Source organism: Netta rufina, assembly GCF_964035555.1.
Source record: "Netta rufina genome assembly, chromosome: 4".
NCBI classification, from domain to species: domain Eukaryota; kingdom Metazoa; phylum Chordata; class Aves; order Anseriformes; family Anatidae; genus Netta; species Netta rufina.
In genome coordinates this window covers 71,334,505-71,359,313 of record NC_140127.1, presented here as the reverse complement: position 1 = coordinate 71,359,313, position 24,809 = coordinate 71,334,505, and the positions used below count along the sequence as shown (strand labels likewise).

The window sequence follows — 24,809 nt, the reverse complement described above, 5'->3', positions numbered from 1 at the left end:
AACAAAAAAAAAACGTAGGAAGGCCAGGAAATACCCGTAAATAACACCAGCAGCCTGGTGAAGCTGTTGCTAGTCTTTGTGCAAATACCAGGAAGCCCAACCCCTCCCAATATGCAAGTGGTCACCTGGAGGCAAAACCAAGGGCCCTGAATGCTGAAGCGTGTAAAGTTTTTTTTGGTAGTACGGAAGTCCCTGCGGTTGGAGTTGAAAACCACAAGATGCTCAAAAAAAAAAAAAAGAATGCATGCCACTGGGGCACAGGGCTTTCTTGATGGGTTTTGCATCCGCGACCACCTGCCTTGCACCAAGCAGCTTTTTCAGAGCAAAGAACAGTTGCAGAGAACAATGGGGCTGAAGGACTCAGCTACATGTCAGCAATGCATGGGCTTGGACATAGATATATATATATATATATATACACACAGGCCTGTAAATGAATATATGATGAAAAACATTCCAGCATCTTGTTCGCCCTGTAATAAAAAAGCTCTTCCACCTACACCAGGCTGCTTGAGCACACACAGGTGAAGGCCTGTGTCCATGGCATGGCACTCACCCACGTTTTCTGCAGAGCTGGACTTGATGTGAGTGCCCCAAACAACTGGGAGACAGCAGTCTGCGGTGGCTGATCCTATTTCAAGCCCACAAGTTGTGAGTCTGAATCTTTGGTGAAGTTGCCACAGCAAAATCCTCAAGGCACCATTAAAATAAATGCCATAATGAAAGATGAGCCCAAGTTCTGGAACAGAAATGAATTTCTTCAGAAATCATTGCTTGTTTCATTTCACCTCAGATGCTGAACACCGGCTCTTCGCTTAAGAGGGTCCTGGTGACATCACATCCTCTCCAAAAAGCTGCACAGCCTCCGAAGGCAAGCGAGAAAGATCATCTGTGCTCCGCTGCCTCGTCCCCGAGGATGACGGACGCATCTCCTGCGCTGCTCCTCCTGCTCAGCCTGGGGCTCTGTGAGTATGGGACTGGGATTCTTGGCGACCTTTTCCATGGGGAGCAAGTAAAAGGGGTTAAGGCGTTCCCCTTTCACCGAATCCAAGGAATTGGGGAAAATGATCAATGGGGAAAATGAAGAGCAAGCCCAAAAGACAAAATATCAGGGCTACTCAGTGAATGAGGAGGGAAGGAAAGCAGGAGCGGCGTGACTGCAGCGTGACGCAGTGGGAACACAGCCCACTCAGACAGGCATTGCTGGAGGGGACAGGGAATAGCAAAAAAAAAGGGGGGAAGGGGAAAAATAAATAGCAGTTGTTATTAGGGAATCACTTCAGAATAACAGGGAAATGTTACCACCCCCGAGAACGCAGCTGAAAGCTATTCTGAAGGGCAGCATCTGTCTCAAAGCCCGGGTGGCTGAATGCTGAGTCCCCCAGGGACTCAACCAAGCCACCCAAGCGTGCCCGATGGTGTGCTCCTCCCTTCGTGTCCTCCTTCAGGACCCGGGTGCCAGCCCTGGGGCTGCCCACAGACCCCTAGGAGTAGCCCCCAAGCTTGCCTGGAGCAAAGCCGCTCTTCCCGAGCAGGCTGTGAAGGGCAATGGTGGACTTGTCCCCCCGCAGGCTGCCCTGGAGCCCAGGGCCAAAGGAACATAGTGACGGCCAAGTTCTACGACAGCAAGACCACGCACCCCCAGAGCGGAAAGTCCCTGGAACTGGAGTGCACAAATTCCCAAGACAGCGGCGTCTCCTGGATCCGCCAGGACAACAATGGGACCCTTCACTTCATCGTCTATATTTCTGCCTTGCCCAAGACAATCTTTAAGGGGAACCAGATGACATCTTCACGTTTTGAGGCGTCAAAGATTGGCAAATCCTATCGGCTGGTGGTGAAGTCCTTCGAGGCTCAGGATGAGGGGACCTATTTCTGCACCGTCAACTACAACCAAGCGCTGTACTTCAGCTCTGGCCTACGCGCCTTCTTCCCAGGTCAGCAACATCCTCACCTGCCTCACTTACACCCAGCACCCCTGCCCATGCCTCTTTTCTTGCTGTATTGCCCCCAGTCCCCATCTCCCTCCTGGTTTGCCCAAGGCATCTTGTGCCCAAAGCCCTGGTCCTCCTGCTGGAGGCTCCCTGCTCACCGTCTCTGCTTGCTCATCCCTGCCCAAAACCAAAGGTGGTCGAGCAGACCCAGCAGCACCTCCCCATCCCACTGGTGGCTGAGGGGATGAGAGTAAAAAAAGTCCACAACCACCCCCTCCTTCCTCACTTCACCTCGGCCCTAAAAGTCCTTCCAACCTCTGAGCACTTACAGCACCTCAAACGGAAACTCACGGGCGAGGCTGGAGGTTGGACTGAGGAAAGAAAAAAAAACAACAGGTCAGTCAGGACATGTGTCCTAAGAGCTACAGATGAGGTAAGATAAGAGCTCAGAAATTGAGAAGTGGGGGCAGAAAGCAAGAAATGAGGAGCCCACAGCTATCAGCCTGCAGCTCGGTAACACAAGCTCACCCCAAGGGGGCACGTCGGGGCAGCACAGTCCCAAAACGGGCCCTACAAAGACCTCCCAAGCTGGCAACAGGAGCAGCCGTTCCCCAGCAGGGCTGGGGGTGAGCTATTTCGTTCTGTCTCGCTGTGTGCTACATTCATCCCCTGTCACTTACAGTCACGACGACAGCGGCGCCCGTCACAACCGTGTCCCCCACCACCCAGGGCAGCCAGGTCACCAAGAGGGACGTCTGCCTGCAGAGCCACGAGGCAGGTAACCCAGGGGAGGCAGAGGGAAGGAGGGGGGCTCTGCCACAGGGGTTGCTGTTGGTCCGAAGAGCTCGGCTGGATGCCTGTAGTGACAGCTGGCGTTTTTGGGATAGGCAGGGATCCTTTGAGCTCTGTCAGAATCGGGGAGCTGCATCCCTGGGGGGGGGTGAAAGAGATTTGTGGATGTGGCACCAAGGGACATGGTTTGGTGCTGGGACTTGGTGTGTCAGGCTGATGGTTGGACTTGGTGATCCTGAGGGTCTTTTCCAACCTAGAGGACTGCATGGTTCAGGGACTCCAAGCACTGATTTCACCCCACCCGGGATGACTTACAAAGCATGAGCCTGCCTGATGGCTGGGCACCCCAAACAGAGGGCAAGTCCTATGGGCTAGCACTGGTTTTAGCCTCAGCAGGAGACACGAGAAGCCTTTTGGCTCCCTCAGCTCCCTCTCCTCACCTACAGCTCCTGCCAGCCTCGCTCAGAGCCAGACGGGTCCCTTTGCTTGCTGGGCCCCCAGGTGGCTCCACCAGGACCGGCAGTAACCCCAGCTGTGAGTGCCTGCAGGACCTTTCCTCTCTCTTGTCTCTCTTTCATTCCTGCAGAGACAAGCAAGGAGAAAGAGCTGAATTTCTTCTGTGAGATTTTCATCTGGGTTCCTTTGGCTGCCACCTGCTTGCTGCTTCTCATTGCCCTGGTCATCACCATCGTGCTGTGCCAAAGTAAGTCGCACCCCGAGCCCCTGCAGATGTTTCAAAGAGAAGAGCCCAGTCCTCCAGAGGAATGGGCTTTCTGGCTCTTCCCCTCACGTAGCTATCGAGTAACCAGGACACAGTGAGTGCAAAAGGGCCACTCTTAAAATTCATTTCTGTATTTTCCTCATCCTTAGGTTTAGCTTGAGAAATACCCATCAAATCCTACACTAGAAGATGACAGAATACAAAGAGGAAACTTACCCTACCAAACTGTATTGGTCCTACCGCCCTTAAATCAGTGTATGAGGGGCAAAAGTACCAGATCACTTTGACAAAACAGGATAAAGGTGCTTCAGCATGGGCCTTGCAAATCCAAATTACTCTGATCGGCAGCTGGAGCTACAGCCAGCTGAGCTACTGCATGCCCAGCTCCAGAGGCTGGTGCAGGTCAGGCAGTAATGCAAGGTCTCTGGGAAGGCAGAAGTCCTGTAGCTGAATTTCATGTCTGAAATGTCTTTAACTTACCCTCAGCAAGCAGTGGGAGCAAATGGATTGAAATCAGTTTAATGCCAGCTGAAATCAATTTAGCTTTCCTGTGGGGAAGGGCCCAGACACCCCCAGCACCTGCACCCCTTTCATTACATGGCTCAGCTTGTTAGTGTGGGTCACTGCCAGGCTCTGCTGCTGAATTAACCTCACCACATCCTCACTGACCCTACAGCCCAGAGCTGATGTGAGATTGATTTACCAGTTTAACAAGTACAATTTTTCAGCATCTGTTAGCCCCAAAAAACACTAATAAAAACACTAATCTCCACTACCCACAGCAAGAGGAAGGAATACACAAAGAAACACTGATAAACCCCAGCCAATTAGCTGCATTAATTTCTGCAGCAGGCAGCACAAACCCCTCAAGGAGGATTTTTACATCCAGACACCTCCCTTTTGTGCTAAAATGAATGGTTTACCATTGTATTTTCCTGAAATAATGACATAGATGCTAAAATGGGGAAGAGCATCGTTCAGGGGGATGGATCCTGAGCTGATCTAAGTCAGGTTAGAGCCACAAAGCAGCAGTGTATTTAACAAACGCTGGCTAAAGGCAGAGCCCCGTGTCTCTCTGCATCCCTCTGCACATTTGTAACAGCAGTAAAGAAGCCCAGAGGGTGAAACCAAGCCCAGAGAAACCCTCGTGGTGTGTGCAGGCAGATCGCAGCCACCTGGAGAGAAACTTGGGATCTGTGCCACTCGCCTGCTGTAGAAATAACTGCTGCCAACGGAGTTTCAGCAGCGTGCCAGAAAGTCACTGCAGAGAGCAAAAACTAATTCCCCGGCAGTGTTGGCAGGATGACCCTGCTGCTGCTGCTGCTCCCAGGAAAACTCCCTTTAGTTTGGGATGATCCTGGAGCTGAGAGTCGGGGGAACGTGCAGCACTGCTCACTTGTTTTGGGGGGAAAGCCACACAAGCTTTATCTGCTGACAGCCTTCAAGGAAACAGAAGGGTGGCAGGGTGCTAGGGAACGCCAGCTCAATGCCACTGCTGCATTTCTTCACGAAGCTGTGCCTTGCTGTCTCTGAACTAAAACATTTTTTATTTATTTTTTCATTTTAGAAACCAGGCGACGCAGATGCAGGTGTAAGAGGTTAGTACTTGACAGCTGGTGCCACTTTGCAGCTTGTTGGCACCTCAGCCTGAAGTGACACAGCAAGCAGGTGTCAAAAAGCACCTAAAAAGCCTTCATTCAGGGCAGGGTGGTTGGGAAGGGGCTGTGTAACTGGGGGGGAAGGGTGGAGGTAAAAAGAGAGAAGATTCCCTTCTGCTGCTTGCTTTTTAAGTGATTCAAACCCCTGAGAGCTGATGCTGCAGAAGATATTAAACAGAGAGACAGGAGGCATTTGCAGCAGTCTAAAACCCTTGCACATCTCCCAGAAATTAGCATTACCTTTGTGTATTTCTAAGGCACTGCTCCAACCTGAGCCCAGGGGTGACTATTTCATTCCTTCCCATCCCCAAACAGTGAGGTTGAATTCCTCACTGGATCTTACAGCTGTGGTGCTAGCAGAATGCCCTCTGCACCGTTTTGGAGCAGCAGCACCACAGCCGTACGCTTCTATGTCCCCAACAGGCACCAGGTAACAGCAAGGAAAAGGCTCACGCAGCCTGAGATGATTTTCCTAAGAAACAGCAAGTTAGATGTGTGTAGATTGAGACTTAAGTTGTATTCTAAGGCAGACAGGAATCCTTTTCTCTGCCTTCTCCTACCTCTATCCATTCCACTCATCACCCTGAGCCCCAGGAGCAGACAATATTGCAGTGAGCAATTTCCCAGTTAGAAGCAAGAAATCCTCCTGCCCGCACATACCGCACGGTTTGCTTCTGCAAACTGCCCTCCCTGCAGCTGGTTTCTTCACCCAGCCCACGCTGCAGAAAACCACCCGTGTGCTTCTGCAAGCCCCGTGCTGAGGGTACGCCCTAGGGCTCGCACAAAGAGCAGAGCTCGAGCACGGGATCCCTGCTGCTGCCCCAGCCACGCCTGCACCGGGCTAGTGGTAGAAAAAACTGGGTTGCAAGAAAGGCTGGGGCAGTAATTTCACACTACCACAGCCTCGTTCTTTGCAAATCAAGCATCTTGCAACCAAGGTAAATACAGGTTCCTTATTACACAGCCGTAGGTTTCACAGTAAGAGAACAACTACGTTTTTATTACACAATTAAATTAAAACAATCACTCAAAAAGCAACTACTAAGAGGGAAAAATAAAACTCCCTCCCCTTGCATTTACAGAAAATTGAACCCTTCAGTTTTATTTAATTTTTAACTGCATGAACCTCAGAGAAAGCATCAGAAATCAGTGCCTGAATAACAAGAACATGTTATACCAATAACATCACAACAACATGTTATGGAGCTGGCACGGAGTGGCAGTGCCTCCTGATCTCTGGGTGCAATTTTCTGCACAAACCCCGTGACCACACAGGACATCACACCTCCAGAGCTGCTTTCTCTCTTGCCAGGCTGAAACACCAAGGGAAGGGCCCCTGGCTTTTACAAAGCCTATTTTCCACACCCAGCCCGGCACAGTTCTCATCTTTGCCTGGCTTTCCAAGGGCTAAATCGTAACAAAGACTCTTCTAACGTTTAGGCCAGTGCCTGCATTCCTTGCTTCTCTCTATTCCTGCTGCCAGCCCTGTGCAGAGATGTTTTCTCCCTCAGGAAAATCATCCTGCACAACTGTAGAGCTCTTCAGGATCCCACTGATGGAGTGCTTGGGTTCCAAGTGCCTCAGGAAATCACCTCACCGAGGACAGCTTTCCTTTGGCACTGCTAACATGACAGGGTTACGTTTTAAGCAACCGCAGCGTATTCCAGCTTTTATTTAGAGAGGAAATCCCTGCGGCTGTTAGCAGTTGCCATTTATTGAAATGAAGCTCCCTGGAAGGTCACAGCACAATTCATTCAATTAAAGAGCACCTCAGGATCTGGCCTGGGATTCCTTCTGGCACCTGAAGTGTTTGTTTTCCACCACAAATCAGTCTTCAGTGAAAACAGATGCCAAATCTTCAACTCATTAAATCATAAAACCATCAGTTGCTGGGGACCAGTAACATCTGTCACGTTGGGAGCACGCGTGGAGCCTGTAAAGCCTCCTAACAAGCAACCAGAGCAGTCCTCATGAACTGGCAACAGCTCCCCTGCCTCCCCAAAGCCCTCAGCCTTGCTTTCAGGGCAGCGTTGTGTTAGCAGAGGGAGGGGGACAAGGCTCCTCGCCTTTCTGACTGTGCAAAGGCTTGGTGAGAGCATGGAAATGTGCAAAGGTTAAAGGTAAATTTTAAAACAACCCAAAACAGTTTGTTTAAAAAACAATAATTACAAACAATTGCTGAGCAGTTTATCTCAAGCCCTGCTACTGAAGAGGCTGTTGGAATGCTTCCCAGCCTGCTCTTTGAGGTTCCCAGCTGCAGACCAAGGCCAAGGGAGCTGATCAGCAGCATTACAGCAATTCCCTTCTTGTTTGTTTCACGTCAAATAAATCACAAACTTTTCTCTCTCTAGACCTGCAAACGGGAATCCCAAAATGAAACCCAAGGTGCCAAGCCAACAGATATGAGCACCTGCACCTCTTGGCTTCTGGATCCCCTTCTGGGAGCAAATGCCCATCACCTACACGATCCGTATGGCTACTACTCCTCATGCACTCTATCCTGAGAAATTTGAAGAGACAAGCGTCCAGATGGAGCAGGGACACGTGGAAGGCAAGCAGGCACTTCCTCTGCGAACTGCGTGCCAAAGCACAGCTCCTTCCACACCCTGAGGTTTGCAAAGTGATTCCCAAGGCCAAACGTCGCCTTTAATCCCAGTGACAGAGCTCGGGTTCAGGCAGAAGAAACAGGTCAGTCCTGATGCCAACAACAGCCAAAACACAGCAAGATTTGAATTTGTTTTCTTTGGAAATCACTCTGGAACAATCTCACTTCCTATACCCTCTTTTTGGGGTGCCGTGCATCTCCAGTCTCCATCTAATACAACACAAGGTCACACTGAGAAAGTAAATATGAATTAAAGGGCCTTGCTCTTCAGGGTATTACAGTCCCGTAAGCTAAAGCTTACTGTTTCCCTCTTGCTATCCTTGTTCTGCTGCTGCTAGCCCCACTTCCACGGATTTCAGCAGTTTTGCCTGAGCATGGAATGGGAGCTTTTCTTTCTTTCTGGAATAAATGGTTGAGTAGGTAAAAAGTAAAAGTCTTTGTTACTTGTTTTGGTTAAGCAGGCTTTTTAGCATAACAACCTGGGACATATTGACCGATCTAAATGAGAGTTCTGGGTTTTTCTAGCTGTACACTTGGTGTAAACATTTCCTTATGACGCTGGGAAAACAACAACTGGGATAAAAAATAAATCAGTATTTCCAGTCGGACTTACTAATGCTTCTTTCTTTCTTCGCTTTCTAGCTTTTTAGCTTCTGAAAAGCTAAAAATCGATGTGCAAATATAAACGAGAGTTTGAGGCAAGGGGTAAGGGAAAAGGCAGTGACTTACACACCAGCCTGGGCTTTAGGATGCCAGACTTTAGCTTGCAGTTTGCCACAGCCTTGAAACAAGCTCTCTCAAATTATTTTCCCTGGGACCCGCAGGATGGGCCCAGTAACACTCCCCCGTGCTAGGAAGGTGGATGAGATAAAGGCTCTGAAGGTGCTCTGGTGTCCTTGCCAAGGGACTGATAAAAGCCTGGAGAGAAAAAAAAAAAAAAAAGAGGGGAATGAAAAACTCTTTGCTAAGCTGCAAACAAGCTGGGAACGAGAGAATTGAGAGAGAAACTGCTCTTAGTTCCTTGAAATAATTAACGGGGAAAAAAAGAGAGACTAAGGAAGTGTATCTAAACAACAGAAGAGAAACACTGAGTGACAGAACTACAGGAACACACACTGTAAAGAAAAAAAAGGAGTCTCAAGGTGAGCTGCTGCTTCCAGGCACATCGGGTCCAGCCTTTACCCCCACTTCACCAGGCTGTGTTTAGCCAAAGCAGTCTGAGCTTGCCGGACGGTCAGCTCTAACCACGCAGATGAAAGGCTCAGGCCTCTCGTCTCCCCTGGGAGCACCCCTTGCATTATCTGCTTGGAGTTGCTGCCTGAATTTGAGATGAATGTTTGCTCTATAGAGCCTCAACTCCGTTCCTGCAAAGCTGTTTTACAAAACCCACAAAACTGCTGCCTCCCCAGGAGCATCCCTCACTGTGTCCTCACTGCTCTGACATTTTATCCTCGCACACATCGCATTGCACAGCTTTGGCCAACGCGATGTGTCCTGTGCTGCCACAATCCTGTAGCCCGGGCTGTCAGGCAGTGCTCTGCCTGTCTGGGGCTAGCCCCAAAACCTAAAGCCTCTCCCACAGAGCCTCTCTTGGCACAGCTGCAGTCCCACAGGGATTGAGATGCGAGGGTTTGAGCACTGCTGGTGCTGAGACAAAGTTGGCACGGGGGTGGGAGGCTGCTGGAGATCCCCGTTTGAAGGCAGAGAGCTCACTGGGGCTGCAGGAGAACCGATCAGGAAAGCAACGCAACAACTGCAGTTAATTAACCAGGGACAGGAACTGGGGCTTAAAGATGTCAGTGCCACGTCTGGCTGCTCTAGGAACCAAGAGATCCAAGGCTTACACGGTACAAAATGTGCTGAGAACAAACTGAGAGGGCAACAAGAGAGGTTGGGATGCCCGGTACGGACACTGTGAACGGTTTAAAGAAGTTTCTGATTCCCTGCTTCTGAGCTAAGTGAGCTGTCCTCTCCTTTAAACATCTGCAGATTTGAAGGACCCTGAGCAGAGCTTGTAGGACAAGCTGCTAACTAAAGACCCTCAAAAAGCTCTTCCTCCCCTGCGCCTCCTCAAACAAAGGAGCAGGTGTTATTTGAGTGAGCTGTAAAGCCTTCAGAAAAGAAAGTGCAAGCAGCTCACGCAGTCACTGAGGAAAAGATTAAGCTCTACAGCTGACACATCTCGTGAGCCAGCCCCTACCACGGGATTCGTACGATGCCGTGATCTGCAGCTTTGCCTCCACCTGCACCCCCTGTGCCTTCCCCAGGGCTCTCGTCACGGCCTCTGATGTTACAGAGTCACTGCTGCTGAACTCGGCTCCGTCCTGAAGCACAAGGCTTAAAATGAGAAGGGATGTGATCCATCTGCCTCGACTCCCCCTCGATTGCTGATACCTGGCTGCTCACACTCACTCTGGCAATCCAGAGAGGCTCCTCTTAGGGAGAGGAGATGACTGGAGACATCCCTCCCTCACCAAAATCAACTAAAGGAGCCCAAACGTGCCTCTTTCACAGGAGTGATGGCGACAAAAGCCCACCCTCGCTGCCTGCAGGAGGGTCTTGCACATGGCCACTTCAAGGACTCGTTGTTTTTCCCTCTCAGCCTTCATCGCTGCTCGTTCTTCCCCGTCACCTCCCCCTGCTGCTCAGGCTTTCTGATGGCTTTGGAGAAAGGAGGTGCAGGGATGGGGCTGCAGGCACCTGCTGCTGCCCACAGCCAGCCCCCCATGCACGGGGAGCCCCTCCTTGGCAATGCATCCTGCCCAGCACAGCGCTGCGTGAACGTGGCCTGGGACGTGCAGGGATGAATGGTGTGGTGTGAAACGGTGAGCAGAGAGCCCGGCGGCAGCATCACTCTGCGTCCTTCCCCGCGTGCTCTGCTGCTTTCAGATGCAGCGATCCACGTATTAAAAGCAGGATCCAGGGGTTTAGAAATCAGCAAGTATTTCACAAAACATTTCTCACTACAAAAAGCAACTGCAATGAGATAAGTAGAAAAACAAAACAAAACAAAAAAAAAAAAAACAATACCTAAGTGATGTAAAATAGGGATATTTGGGCACTGACAGCTCCTGACATCCCAATTGCAATTACACAGCATAAAACCCAGTGGGCGCAGTGGGGTCTACTGGCTTTTGAGCTATAATTGATTTGTTAACCCCGATGCCAACATCAGGAGGGGTTGGGGTGGCTCCTGCCTGTCCCTACACACCCCTCGTGCCACGTTTCCAGTCTGCAGTCTGCCAGCCACAGCTGGCACCATGCTGCAGGGCACAGGTCTCAGCAGCCAGCCTGCATCCAGGCACTGCAGGGCACGATGCTCACCGACCATCACCCAGCTGCCTGCAGCAACCCCTACCTCAGGTCTAAGCTCCGGTTTCACAGCCAGATACCTTCAAAGAGAGCAGAGAGGAAATCTTGGAAGCTAACTGAGGCCTTCCTTCCTAAATACATGAGCCTGGAAAATTCCTAGCAATGTCATTGCTGCAACGAGAGGGCTCTCATTGTGCTGCTCCTGCCTGTGCACTATGTTCCTTCTGTAAAGCTCTCCCTGTTTCACCTATAAAGCAAACCCCATCAACGGGGGCATCACAAATTCCCCCGCCTGCCAGTTTTTGGATACCACAGCTGTCAGCTACGGGAGCACCGCATTTTACTGGGTATCAGCAAGGTATTACAAATAAATGACTGCTTTCAGCTTCTTGCTGTCAGCTGGGCATCACCTTCACTTCTTCATCTTTGATCACAGCTTGGCATCTCCTTAAACACAGATCTTGGTGTTCTCTGAGCTTGGTTCTGACACCTGTGAAGATGACAGAAGGGATGTTATCACTCAAACTACGTCCTAAGCCGACTGCAAACTGCCTGTAAGGTATCTGTAGGAATATTATCCCTCTGAGCCCCTTGTGAGCCTGCAATTCAAGGATGTTTTAGGGAAAAAAAAAAATAAAATAAAATAAAATAAAATAAAATAAAATAAAATAAAATAAAATTGAAGTGCTGTGATTGAGGATTTTGCTGCTCAAACAGCAAAATCCCTCCTGCAGAAGGTCAGGAGAGTCACAGAATCACAGAATTTCCTAACACTAACAGTCCTCCACTAAACCTCCTGCACCTCCTTTCTCCAAAGCCATCGGAAAGCCCGAGCAGCAGGGGGAGGTGACGGGGAAGAACGAGCAACGATGAAGGCTGAGAGGGAAAAACAACGAGTCCTTGAAGTGGCCATGTGCAAGACCCTCCTGCAGGCAGCGAGGGTGGGCTTTTGTCGCCATCACTCCTGTGAAAGAGGCACGTTTGGGCTCCTTTAGTTGATTTTGGTGAGGGAGGGATGTCTCCAGTCATCTCCCCTCCCTAAGAGGAGCCTCTCTGGATTGCCAGAGTGAGTGTGAGCAGCCAGGTATCAGCAATCGAGGGGGAGTTGAGGCAGATGAATCACATCCCTTCTCATTTTAAGCCTTGTGCTTCAGGACGGAGCCGAGTTCAGCAGCAGTGACTCTGTAACATCAGAGGCCGTGACGAGAGCCCTGGGGAAGGCACAGGGGGTGCAGGTGGATGCAGAGCTGCAGATCACGGCATCGTACGAATCCCGTGGTAGGGGCTGGCTCACGAGATGTGTCAGCTGTAGAGCTTAATCTTTTCCTCAGTGACTGCGTGAGCTGCTTGCACTTTCTTTTCTGAAGGCTTTACAGCTCACTCAAATAACACCTGCTCCTTTGTTTGAGGAGGCGCAGGGGAGGAAGAGCTTTTTGAGGGTCTTTAGTTAGCAGCTTGTCCTACAAGCTCTGCTCAGGGTCCTTCAAATCTGCAGATGCTTAAAGGAGAGGACAGCTCGCTTAGCTCAGAAGCAGGGAATCAGAAACTTCTTTAAACCATTCACAGTGTCCGTACCGGGCATCCCAGCCTCTCTTGTTGCCCTCTCGGTTTGTCCTGAGCACATTTTGTACCGTGTAAGCCTTGGATCTCTTGGTTCCTAGAGCAGCCAGATGTGGCACTGACATCTTTAAGCCCCAATTCCTGTCCCTGGTTAATTAACTGCAGTTGTTGCGTTGCTTTCCTGATCGGTTCTCCTGCAGCCCCAGTGAGCTCTCTGCGTTCAAACGGGGATCTCCAGCAGCCTCCCACCCCCGTGCCAACTTTGTCTCAGCACCAGCAGTGCTCAAACCCTCACATCTCAATCCCTGTGGGACTGCAGCTGTGCCAAGAGAGGCTCTGTGGGAGAGGCTTTAGGTTTTGGGGCTAGCCCCAGACAGGCAGAGCACTGCCTGACAGCCCGGGCTACAGGATTGTGGCAGCACAGGACACATCGCGTTGGCCAAAGCTGTGCAATGCGATGTGTGCGAGGATAAAATGTCAGAGCAGTGAGGACACAGTGAGGGATGCTCCTGGGGAGGCAGCAGTTTTGTGGGTTTTGTAAAACAGCTTTGCAGGAACAGAGTTAAGGCTCTATAGAGCAAACATTCATCTCAAATTCAGGCAGCAACTCCAAGCAGATAATGCAAGGGGTGCTCCCAGGGGAGACGAGAGGCCTGAGCCTTTCATCTGCGTGGTTAGAGCTGACCGTCCGGCAAGCTCAGACTGCTTTGGCTAAACACAGCCTGGTGAAGTGGGGGTAAAGGCTGGACCCGATGTGCCTGGAAGCAGCAGCTCACCTTGAGACTCCTTTTTTTTCTTTACAGTGTGTGTTCCTGTAGTTCTGTCACTCAGTGTTTCTCTTCTGTTGTTTAGATACACTTCCTTAGTCTCTCTTTTTTTCCCCGTTAATTATTTCAAGGAACTAAGAGCAGTTTTTCTCTCAATTCTCTTGTTCCCAGCTTGTTTGCAGCTTAGCAAAGAGTTTTTCATTCTCCTTTTTTTATTTTTTTTTCTCTCCAGGCTTTTATCAGTCCCCTGGCAAGGAGACCAGAGCACCTTCAGAGCCTTTATCTCATCCAGCTTCCTCGCACGGGGGAGTGTTACTGGGCCCATCCTGTGAGTCCCAGGGAAAATAATTTGAGAGAGCTTGTTTCAAGGCTGTGGCAAACTGCAAGCTAAACTCTGGCATCCTAAAGCCCAGGCTGGTGTGTAAGTCACTGCCTTTTCCCTTACCCTCTCATTTATATTTTCACATCGATTTTTAGCTTTTCTGAAGCTAGGAAGTGATGAAAGTAAGAAGCATTAGTAAGTCCAACTAGAAATATTGTTTTATTCTTTACCCCAGTTGTTGATTTCCCAGTGTCATAAGGAAATGTTTACATCAAGTGTACAGCTAGAAAAACCCAGAACTCTCATTTAGATCGGTCAATATGTCCCAGGTTTTTATGCTAAAAACCCTGCTTAACCAAAATAAGTAACAAAGACTTTTATTTTTTACCTACTCAACCATTTATTCCAGAAAGAAAGAAAAGCTCCCATTCCATGCTCAGGCAAAACTGCTGAAATCCATGGAAGTGGGGCTAGCAGCAGCAGAACAAGGATAGCAAGAGGGAAACAGTAAGCTTTAGCTTACGGGACTGTAATACCCTGAAGAGCAAGGCCCTTTAATTCGTATTTACTTTCTCAGTGTGACCTTGTGTTGTATTAGATGGAGACTGGAGATGCACGGCACCCCAAAAAGAGGGTATAGGAAGTGAAATTGTTCCAGAGTGATTTCCAAAGAAAACAAATTCAAATTTTGCTGTGTTTTGGCTGTTGTTGGCATCAGGACTGACCTGTTTCTTCTGCCTGAACCCGAGCTCTGTCACTGGGATTAAAGGCGACGTTTGGCCTTGGGAATCACTTTGCAAACCTCAGGGTGTGGAAGGAGCTGTGCTTTGGCACGCAGTTCGCAGAGGAAGTGCCTGCTTGCCTTCCACGTGTCCCTGCTCCATCTGGACGCTTGTCTCTTCAAATTTCTCAGGATAGAGTGCATGAGGAGTAGTAGCCATACGGATCGTGTAGGTGATGGGCATTTGCTCCCAGAAGGGGATCCAGAAGCCAAGAGGTGCAGGTGCTCATATCTGTTGGCTTGGCACCTTGGGCTTCATTTTGGGATTCCCGTTTGCAGGTCTAGAGAGAGAAACATTTGTCATTCATTTGACATGAAACAAACAAGAAGGGAATTGCTGTAACGCTGCTGATCAGCTCCCTTGGCCTTGGTCTGCAGCTGGGATCTCAAAGACCAGGCTGGGAAGTGTTCCCACAGCCCCTTCAGTAGCAAGGTTTAAGATAAGCTGCTAACCATTTTTTTTAAATTATTATTTTTTAAACAAACTTTATTTGGGGTCATTTAAAAAATTACCTTTAACCTTTGCACATTTCCATGCTCTCACCAAGCCTTTGCACAGTCAGAAAGGCGAGGAGCCTCGTCCCCCTCCCTCTGCTAACACAACGCTGCCCTGAAAGCAAGGCTGAGGGCTTTGGGGAGGCAGGGGAGCTGTTGCCAGTTCATGAGGACTGCTCTGGTTGCTTGTTAGGAGGCTTTACAGGCTCCACGCGTGCTCCCAACGTGACAGATGTTACTGGTCCCCAGCAACTGATGGTTTTATGATTTAATGAGTTGAAGATTTGGCATCTGTTTTCACTGAAGACTGATCTGTGGTGGAAAACAAACGCTTCAGGTGCCAGAAGGAATCCCAGGCCAGATCCTGAGGTGCTCTTTAATTGAATGAATTGTGCTGTGACCTTCCAGGGAGCTTCATTTCAATAAGTGGCAACTGCTAACAGCAGCAGGGATTTCCTCTCTAAATAAAAGCTGGAATACGCTGCGGTTGCTTAAAACGTAACCCTGTCATGTTAGCAGTGCCAAAGGAAAGCTGTCCTCGGTGAGGTGATTTCCTGAGGCACTTGGAACCCAAGCACTCCATCAGTGGGAACCTGAAGAGCTCTACAGTCGTGCAGGATGATTTTCCTGAGGGAGAAAACATCTCTGCACAGGGCTGGCAGCAGGAATAGAGAGAAGCAAGGAATGCAGGCACTGTCCTAAACGTTAGAAGAGTCTTCGTTACGATTTAGCCCTTGGAAAGCCAGGCAAAGATGAGAACTGTGCCGGGCTGGGTGTGGAAAATAGGCTTTGTAAAAGCCAGGGGCCCTTCCCTTGGTGTTTCAGCCTGGCCAGAGAGAAAGCAGCTCTGGAGGTGTGATGTCCTGTGTGGTCACGGGGTTTGTGCAGAAAATTGCACCCAGAGATCAGGAGGCACTGCCACTCTGTGCCAGCTCCATAACATGTTGTTGTGATGTTATTGGTATAACATGTTCTTGTTATTCAGGCACTGATTTCTGATGCTTTCTCTGAGGTTCATGCAGTTAAAAATTAAATAAATCCGTAGGGATCCGTTTTTTGTAAATGCAAGTGGAGGGAGGTTTATTCTCTCTTAGTAGTAGCTTTTTGAGTGATTGTTTTAATTTAATTGTGTAATAAAAACGTAGTTGTTCTCTTACTGTGAAACCTACGGCTGTGTAATAAGGAACCTGCATTTACCTTGGTTGCAAGATGCTTGATTTGCAAAGAACGAGGCTGTGGTAGTGTGAAATTACTGCCCCAGCCTTTCTTGCAACCCAGTTTTTCTACCGCTAGCCCGGTGCTGGCGTGGCTGGGGCAGCAGCAGGGATCCCGTGCTCAAGCTCTGCTCTTTGTGCGAGCCCTAGGGCGCACCCTCAGCACGGGGCTTGCAGAAGCACACGGGTGGTTTTCTGCAGCGTGGGCTGGGTGAAGAAACCAGCTGCAGGGAGGGCAGTTTGCAGAAGCAAACCGTGCGGTATGTGCGGGCAGGAGGATTTCTTGCTTCTAACTGGGAAATTGCTCACTGCAGTGTTAGTACAGTCTGCTCCTGGGGGCTAAGGGTGATGAGTGGAACGGGTAGAGGTAGGAGAAGACAGAGAAAAGGATTCCTGTCTGCCTTAGAATACAACTTAAGTCTCAATCTACACACATCTAACTTGCTGTTTCTTAGGAAAATCATCTCAGGCTGCGTGAGCCTGTTCCTTGCTGTTACCTGGTGCCTGTTGGGGACATAGAAGCGTACGGCTGTGGTGCTGCTGCTCCAAAACGGTGCAGAGGGCGTTCTGCTAGCACCGGCATAACCTGTTCATTGTCCATACATGCAGCTTTTTTGGAGCAGCATGTTAGAAATACTCAAGGGTAGTGCTAATTTCTGGGAGATGTGCAAAGGATTTAGACTGCTGCAAATGCCTCCTGTCTCTCTGTTTAATATCTACTGCAGCATCAGCTCTCAGGGGTTTGAATTCCTTAAAAAGCAAGCAGCAGAAGGGAATCTTCTCTGTTTGTACCTCCACCCTTCCCCCCCCCCCCCCCCCCCAGTTACACAGCCCCTTCCCAACCACCCTGCCCTGAATGAAGGCTTTTTAGGTGCTTTTTGACACCTGCTTGCTGTGTCACTTCAGGCTGAGGTGCCAACAAATTGCAAAGTGGCACCAGCTGTCAAGTACTAACCTCTTACACCTGCATCTGCGTCGCCTGGTTTCTAAAATGAAAAAATAAATAAAAAATGTTTTAGTTCAGAGACAGCAAGGCACAGCTTCGTGAAGAAATGCAGCAGTGGCATTGAGCTGGCGTTCCCTAGCACCCTGCCACCCTTCTGTTTCCTTGAAGGCTGTCAGCAGATAAAGCTTGTGTGGCTTTCTCCCCAAAACAAGTGAGCAGTGCTGCACGTTCCCCCGACTCTCAGCTCCAGGATCATCCCAAACCATAGGGTGTTTTCCTGGGAGCAGCAGCAGCAGCAGGGTCATCCTGCCAACACTGCCGGGGAATTAGTTTTTGCTCTCTGCAGTGACTTTCTGGCACGCTGCTGAAACTCCGTTGGCAGCAGTTATTTCTACAGCAGGCGAGTGGCACAGATCCCAGGTTTCTCTCCAGGTGGCTGCGATCTGCCTGCACACACCACGAGGGTTTCTCTGGGCTTGGTTTCACCCTCTGGGCTTCTTCACTGCTGTTATAAATGTGCAGAGGGATGCAGAGAGACACGGGGCTCTGCTTTTAGCCAGCGTTTGTTAAATACACTGCTGCTTTGTGGCTCTACCCTGACTTAGATCAGCTCAGGATCCATCCCCCTGAACGATGCTCTTCCCCGTTTTAGCATCTATGTCATTATTTCAGGAAAATACAATGGTAAACCATTCATTTTAGCACAAAAGGGAGATGTCTGGATGTAAAAGTCCTCCTTGAGGGGTTTGTGCTGCCTGCTGCAGAAATTAATGCAGCTAATTGGCTGGGGTTTATCAGTGTTTCTTTGTGTATTCCTTCCTCTTGCTGTGGGTAGTGGAGATTAGTGTTTTTATTAGTGTTTTTTGGGGCTAACAGATGCTGAAAAATTGTACTTGTTAAACTGGTAAATCAATCTCACATCAGCTCTGGGCTGTAGGGTCAGTGAGGATGTGGTGAGGTTAATTCAGCAGCAGAGCCTGGCAGTGACCCACACTAACAAGCTGAGCCATGTAATGAAAGGGGTGCAGGTGCTGGGGGTGTCTGGGCCCTTCCCCACAGGAAAGCTAAATTGATTTCAGCTGGCATTAAACTGATTTCAATCCATTTGCTCCCACTGCTTGCTGAGGGTAAGTTAAAGACATTTCAGACATGAAATTCAGCTACAGGACTTCTGCCTTCCCAGAGACCTCGCATTACTGCCTGACCTGCACCAGCCTCTGGAGCTGGGCATGCAGTAGCTCAGCTGGCTGTAGCTCCAGCTGCCGATCAGAGTCATTTGGATTTGCAAGGCTCATGCTGAAGCACCTTTATCCTGTTTTGTCAAAGTGTTCTGGAACTTTTGCCCCTCATACACTGATTTAAGGGTGGTAGGACCAATACAGTTTGGTAGGGTAAGTTTCCTCTTTGTATTCTGTCATCTTACAGTGTAGGATTTGATGGGTATTTCTCAAGCTAAACCTAAGGATGAGGACAATGCGGAAATTACTTTTAAGAGTGGCCCTTTTGCACTCACTGTGTCCTGGTTACTCGATAGCTACGTGAGGGGAAGAGCCAGAAAGCCCATTCTGCTGGAGGACCGGGCTCTGCTCTTTGAAACATCTGCAGGGGCTCGGGGTGCGACTTACTTTGGCACAGCACGATGGTGATGACCAGGGCAATGAGAAGCAGCAAGCAGGCGGCAGCCAAAGGAACCCAGATGAAAATCTCACAGAAGAAATTCAGCTCTTTCTCCTTGCTTGTCTCTGCAGGAATAAAAGAGAGACAAGAGAGAGGAAAGGTCCTGCAGGCACTCACAGCTGGGGTTACTGCCGGTCCTGGTGGAGCCATCTGGGGGCCCAGCAAGCAAAGGGACCCGTCTGGCTCTGAGCGAGGCTGGCAGGAGCTGTAGGTGAGGAGAGGGAGCTGAGGGAGCCAAAAGGCTTCTCGTGTCTCCTGCTGAGGCTAAAACCAGTGCTAGCCCATAGGACTTGCCCTCTGTTTGGGGTGCCCAGCCATCAGGCAGGCTCATGCTTTGTAAGTCATCCCGGGTGGGGAGAAATCAGTGCTTGGAGTCCCTGAACCATGCAGTCCTCTAGGTTGGAAAAGACCCTCAGGATCACCAAGTCCAACCATCAGCCTGACACACCGAGTCCCAGCACCAAACCATGTCCCTTGGTGCCACATCCACAAATCTCTTTCACCCCCCCCCCAGGGATGCAGCTCCCCAATTCTGACAGAGCTCAAAGGATCCCTGCCTATCCCAAAACGCCAGCTGTCACTACAGATATCCAGCCAAGCTCTTCGGACCCACAGCAACCCCTGTGGCAGAGCCCCCCTCCTTCCCTCTGCCTCCCCTGGGTTACCTGCCTCGTGGCTCTGCAGGCAGACGTCCCTCTTGGTGTTGGGGGGCACGGTTGTGACAGGCGCCGCTGTCGTGACTGTAAGTGACAGGGGATGAATGGAGCACACAGTGAGACAGAACGAAATAGCTCACCCCTAGCCCTGCTGGGGAACGGCTGCTCCTGTTGCCAGCTTGGGAGGTCTTTGTAGGGCCCGTTTTGGGACTGTGCTGCCCCGACGTGCCCCCTTGGGGTGAGCTTGTGTTACCGAGCTGCAGGCTGATAGCTGTGGGCTCCTCATTTCTTGCTTTCTGCCCCCACTTCTCAATTTCTGAGCTCTTATCTTACCTCATCTGTAGCTCTTAGGACACATGTCCTGACTGACCTGTTGTTTTTTTTTCTTTCCTCAGTCCAACCTCCAGCCTCGCCCGTGAGTTTCCGTTTGAGGTGCTGTAAGCCCTCAGAGGTTGGAAGGACTTTTAGGGCCGAGGTGAAGTGAGGAAGGAGGGGGTGGTTGTGGACTTTTTTTACTCTCATCCCCTCAGCCACCAGTGGGATGGGGAGGTGCTGCTGGGTCTGCTCGACCACCTTTGGTTTTGGGCAGGGATGAGCAAGCAGAGACGGTGAGCAGGGAGCCTCCAGCAGGAGGACCAGGGCTTTGGGCACAAGATGCCTTGGGCAAACCAGGAGGGAGATGGGGACTGGGGGCAATACAGCAAGAAAAGAGGCATGGGCAGGGGTGCTGGGTGTAAGTGAGGCAGGTGAGGATGTTGCTGACCTGGGAAGAAGGCGCGTAGGCCAGAGCTGAAGTACAGCGCTTGGTTGTAGTTGACGGTGCAGAAATAGGTCCCCTCATCCTGAGCCTCGAAGGACTTCACCACCAGCCGATAGGATTTGCCACTCTTCAACGTCCCAAAATGTGAAGACGTCATCTGGTTCCCCTTAAAGGTTGTCTTGGACAAGGTGGAAATATAGACGATGAAGTGAAGGGTCCCATTGTTGTCCTGGCGGATCCAGGAGACGCCGCTGTCTTGGGAATTTGTGCACTCCAGTTCCAGGGACTTTCCGCTCTGGGGGTGCGTGGTCTTGCTGTCGTAGAACTTGGCCGTCACTATGTTCCTTTGGCCCTGGGCTCCAGGGCAGCCTGCGGGGGGACAAGTCCACCATTGCCCTTCACAGCCTGCTCGGGAAGAGCGGCTTCACTGCAGGCAAGCTCAGGGGCTGCTCCTGGGGGTCTTTGGGCAGCCCCAGGGCTGGCACCCGGGTCCTGAAGGAGGACACGAAGGGAGGAGCACACCATCCGGCACGCTTGGGTGGCTTGGTTGAGTCCCTGGGGGACTCAGCATTCAGCCACCCGGGCTTTGAGACAGATGCTGCCCTTCAGAATAGCTTTCAGCTGCGTTCTCAGGGGTGGTAACATTTCCCTGTTATTCTGAAGTGATTCCCTAATAACAACTGCTATTTATTTTTCCCCTTCCCCCCTTTTTTTTGCCATTCCCTGTCCCCTCCAGCAATGCCTGTCTGAGCGGGCTGTGTTCCCACTGCATCACGCTGCAGTCACGCCGCTCCTGCTTTCCTTCCCTCCTCGTTCACTGAGCAGCCCTGATATTTTGTCTTTTGGGCTTGCTCTTCATTTTCCCCATTGATCATTTTCCCCAGTTCCTTGGATTTGGTGAAAGGGGAACGCCTTAACCCCTTTTACTCGCTCCCCATGGAAAAGGTCACCAAGAATCCCAGTCCCATACTCACAGAGCCCCAGGCTGAGCAGGAGGAGCAGCGCAGGAGATGCGTCCGTCATCCTCGGGGACAAGGCAGCGGAGCACAGATGATCTTTCTCGCTTGCCTTCGGAGGCTGTGCAGCTTTTTGGAGAGGATGTGATGTCACCAGGACCCTCCTAAGGAAAGAGCCGGTGTTCAGCATCTGAGGTGAAATGAAACAAGCAATGATTTCTGAAGAATTCATTTCTGTTCCAGAACTTGGGCTCATTTGTCTTTATGGCATTTATTTCAATGGTGCCTTGAGGATTTTGCTGTGGCAACTTCACCAAAGATTCAGACTCACAACTTGTGGGCTTGAAATAGGACCAGCCACCGCAGACTGCTGTCTCCCAGTTGTTTGGGTCACTCACATCAGGTCCAGCTCTGCAGAAAACGTGGGTGAGTGCCATGCCATGGACACAGGCCCCACGCTGCATTTCTTGGCAGAGGTTCTGCTGCCTTCACCTGTGTGTGCTCAAGCAGCCTGGTGTAGGTGGAAGAGCTTTTTTATTACAGAGCGATCAAGACGCAGGATTGTTTTACAGCATATACCCATCTATCTATCATTATATAGATATACATGCGTCCAAGCCCATGCATTGCTGACGTGTAGCTGAGTCCTTCAGCCCCATTGTTCTCTGCAATTGTTCTTTGAAAAAGCTGCTTTGTGCAAGGCAGGTGGTCGCTGATGCGAAACCCATCAAGAAAGCCCCGTGCGCAGTGGCATGCATTCTTTTTTTTTTTTTTTTGAGCATCTCGTGGTTTTCAACTCCAACCTCAGGGACTTCCGTACTGCCAAAAAAAAAACTTTACACATTTCAGCATTCAGGGCCCTTGGTTTTGCCTCCAGGCGACCACTTGGGCTTCCTGGTATTTGCACATAGACTAGCAACGGTTTCACCAGGCTGGTGGTGTTATTTGCTGTTATTTCCTGGCCTTTGTACTTGTTTTATTTTTAATTATTATATCTCACAGGTAACCAGTGATAGGACTGGAGGGAATGGCCTGAAGTTGTGCCAGGGGAGGTTCAGGTTGAAAATGAGGAGACACTTCTGTCAGAAACAGCAGTCAGGCGTTGGGACAGGTTGCCCAGGGAGGTGGTGGCGTCACCATCCCTGGGGGTGTTCAAGGAAAGGTTGGGCCTGGTGCTTGGGGACATGGTTTGGTGGTGACATTGGTGGTCGGGGGGTGGTTGGACCAGATATCTTGAAGGTCTTTTCCAACCTTAATGATTCTATGATGATGGTGATGATTTTCCTTTATGTGGGAGGTGTATTTCTACTACTCCTTTGCAAAGAAAGCCCCCTGTTCCTGGGCATGCCAGGAATCAGGTGCTGTTGACTGATAAAATTGTTGTTCTGGCTGCTACTTAGACATGATGGTTATGAGAAAGTGAGCTAAATGGGTTAGGAACTGGGCTCATTTCACTGGGCCTCAAAGCTTTTTGATGAGTGAGGACAGCATGTATTAGGCCCACTAAGATCCATGAAACGTGCTTTGATGAGCTTTGTGTACATGTATATGAGCTTTGTATGTAAAATGTGCTTTGTATGACTTGTGATGTCAAAATGAGATAGATTCTTTTTTCAAAAGAACAAAGGTTTTGTCAATTAAATAACATTACAAGGGTCTGAATCTTGAAATCCCATCAAGCAAACGTGAACATCAGGCCTGAGGTAAAGAAATCTCTTAGGACTCTGGCCATCTCTGGATGTGACTTCTAAGTTATGCTGTTTGTGTAGGCCCTTCTGTTTTGGGGGGCAGTTTTCTCCTTAACCTCATTAAGTTATTCTCCTTTCTCCTTAAAGTTATTCTCCTTAACCTAAGGGGAATCCGTGCTGCCTTTATAATGGGATAAGCTGCTCTTGGGAGGTGCCTGGCTTCACCGCCTAATGGAGGAACCTAGGCCAGGAACTCCACTTCTCTACTTAAAAGTGTTATTTTATTACAGGTCAGTCCCAGATACCAAACAGGAGCCTGGTTTCCTCTCATAAAGACAGCTTAGGACCTTCAGCTTGGTCCTCGTGGCTGACGGACTGAGGTGGTTTCCACACGAGGCCACCTCTTCCTGCATTGTGTTCAGGCCCTGGGCCCCACATCACCACCCAGAGGACTCCTTTTCCTCCTCGTACTGTTATTTGCTGAGGCTCTTTGTGACTCACCCCTACACAAAATGTACCACCAGCCCTGCCTCTTCTGATGTTGCCCATTGTGCAGCACGGGATGAAGGCCGCAGTGCTGAGTAACAGGAAATCAGAGAATCACAGAACCATCTAGGTTGGAAGAGACCTCCAAGATCGCCTAGTCCACTCTCTGACCTAACACTAACAGTCCTCCACTAAACCATATCCCTAAGCTCTACATCTAAATGTCTTTTGAAGACCTCCAGGGATGATGACTCCACCACTTCCCTGGGCAGCCTGTTCCAGTGCCTCACAACCCTTTCAGTAAAGAAGTTCTTCCTAAGATCCAACCTAAACCTCCCCTGGTGCAACTTAAGCCCATTCCCCCTCGTCCTGTCACCAGGCACGTGGGAGAACAGGCCAACCCCCACCTCGCTACAGCCTCCCTTGAGGTACCCATAGAGAGCGATAAGGTCACCCCTGAGCCTCCTCTTCTCCAGGCTGAACAAGCCCAGCTCCCTCAGCCGCTCCTCCTAGGACTTGTTCTCCAGGCCCCTCACCAGCTTCGTCGCCCTTCTCTGCACCCGCTCAAGCACCTCGATGTCCTTCTTGTAGCAAGGGGTCCAAAACTGAACACAGTACTCGAGGTGCGGCCTCACCAGAGCTGAGTACAGGGGGACGATCACTTCCCAAGTCAGAGGCAGCCTGGAGTAAGGCAGAGGACACAGGCCAGCAGCTATGGATGGACACCCTAGAAACGAGGAGCGCTTCCCCAGCAGACATCCACGAGAAGCTGGGTGAGTTTCTATCACCGAAGAGCCCTCCAGCAGATAACAAGCTCTCCGAGGCACGGCTGAGCCCCCTGAGCCAGCCCCTCCTGTGCAGTCCCATGACCAGGTCACTTTGCAGTTCAGGTCTCTGATCAAATCTATTTGGAAGGCAAAAAAAAAAAAAAAAAAACACAGTTTTTGCACTAAAGCCATAATAACCAGACACAAAACACCACTGCAGGAGTGAGAGACGAAAGAGCCAAGAGCCAGCCCAGCCCCAGTGCAGCATCACGTTGTGAGGCACGTAGGTGCCTCCAGCAAAGCTGGTTAGGAGCAACCTGGCTGGATTTGGGGCTGAGAGCAGTACCTTTTTAAAGACAAGTAGAAGCAGTAAATTTGTTCAGCTCTTGAGGGTTACCTGGCAGGGAGTAGCTCAAAGCTTCATCAGAAGCCGATGGGCTAAAGGCAAACAACACGGGTTAGCAGTCAAAAGACTAAGAGGTGATTTATGATTTAAACAGAACCTCAACTAACGAAGGAAAAAAGATACAAGGTGGTCACTGCAAACCCTAAGAAGCTGAGGGATGCATCAGATGCCCCCACAACACAAAGCCTCCTGAATTTGTTGCTGTTGTTAGACACCTGCTGCTTCCTCACCCAGTGCTTCATTTACTCCAAAATATTTTCTGAGTGATTTTTCTGAGCCAGTTCCAGGCCCTTCACCCATCCAAGC

The 24,809-nt window shown here is 50.1% G+C and overlaps 2 protein-coding genes across 2 annotated transcripts; one reads left to right on the top strand and one right to left on the bottom strand.

The window, feature by feature from the left end:
• Positions 1 to 916: 916 nt before the first annotated feature.
• LOC311208737 (T-cell surface glycoprotein CD8 alpha chain-like) lies at positions 917 to 7,511 on the top strand (the record flags this gene model as incomplete). The annotated part of the gene is made up of 6 exons (XM_084285664.1): positions 917 to 965; positions 1,572 to 1,937; positions 2,617 to 2,712; positions 3,313 to 3,429; positions 5,015 to 5,045; positions 7,457 to 7,511. 6 exons carry the CDS (start codon positions 917 to 919, stop codon positions 7,509 to 7,511), a joined length of 714 nt encoding a protein of 237 aa, XP_084141790.1.
• Positions 7,512 to 14,678: 7,167 nt separating this feature from the next.
• Positions 14,679 to 21,223, bottom strand: LOC311209337 (T-cell surface glycoprotein CD8 alpha chain-like; the record flags this gene model as incomplete). Its single annotated transcript, XM_084286613.1, has 6 exons — positions 14,679 to 14,733; positions 17,117 to 17,147; positions 18,733 to 18,849; positions 19,450 to 19,524; positions 20,204 to 20,569; positions 21,175 to 21,223. The coding sequence occupies 6 exons, from the start codon at positions 21,221 to 21,223 to the stop codon at positions 14,679 to 14,681; spliced, it is 693 nt and encodes a 230-aa protein (XP_084142739.1).
• Between the last annotated feature and the right edge of the window lie 3,586 nt (positions 21,224 to 24,809).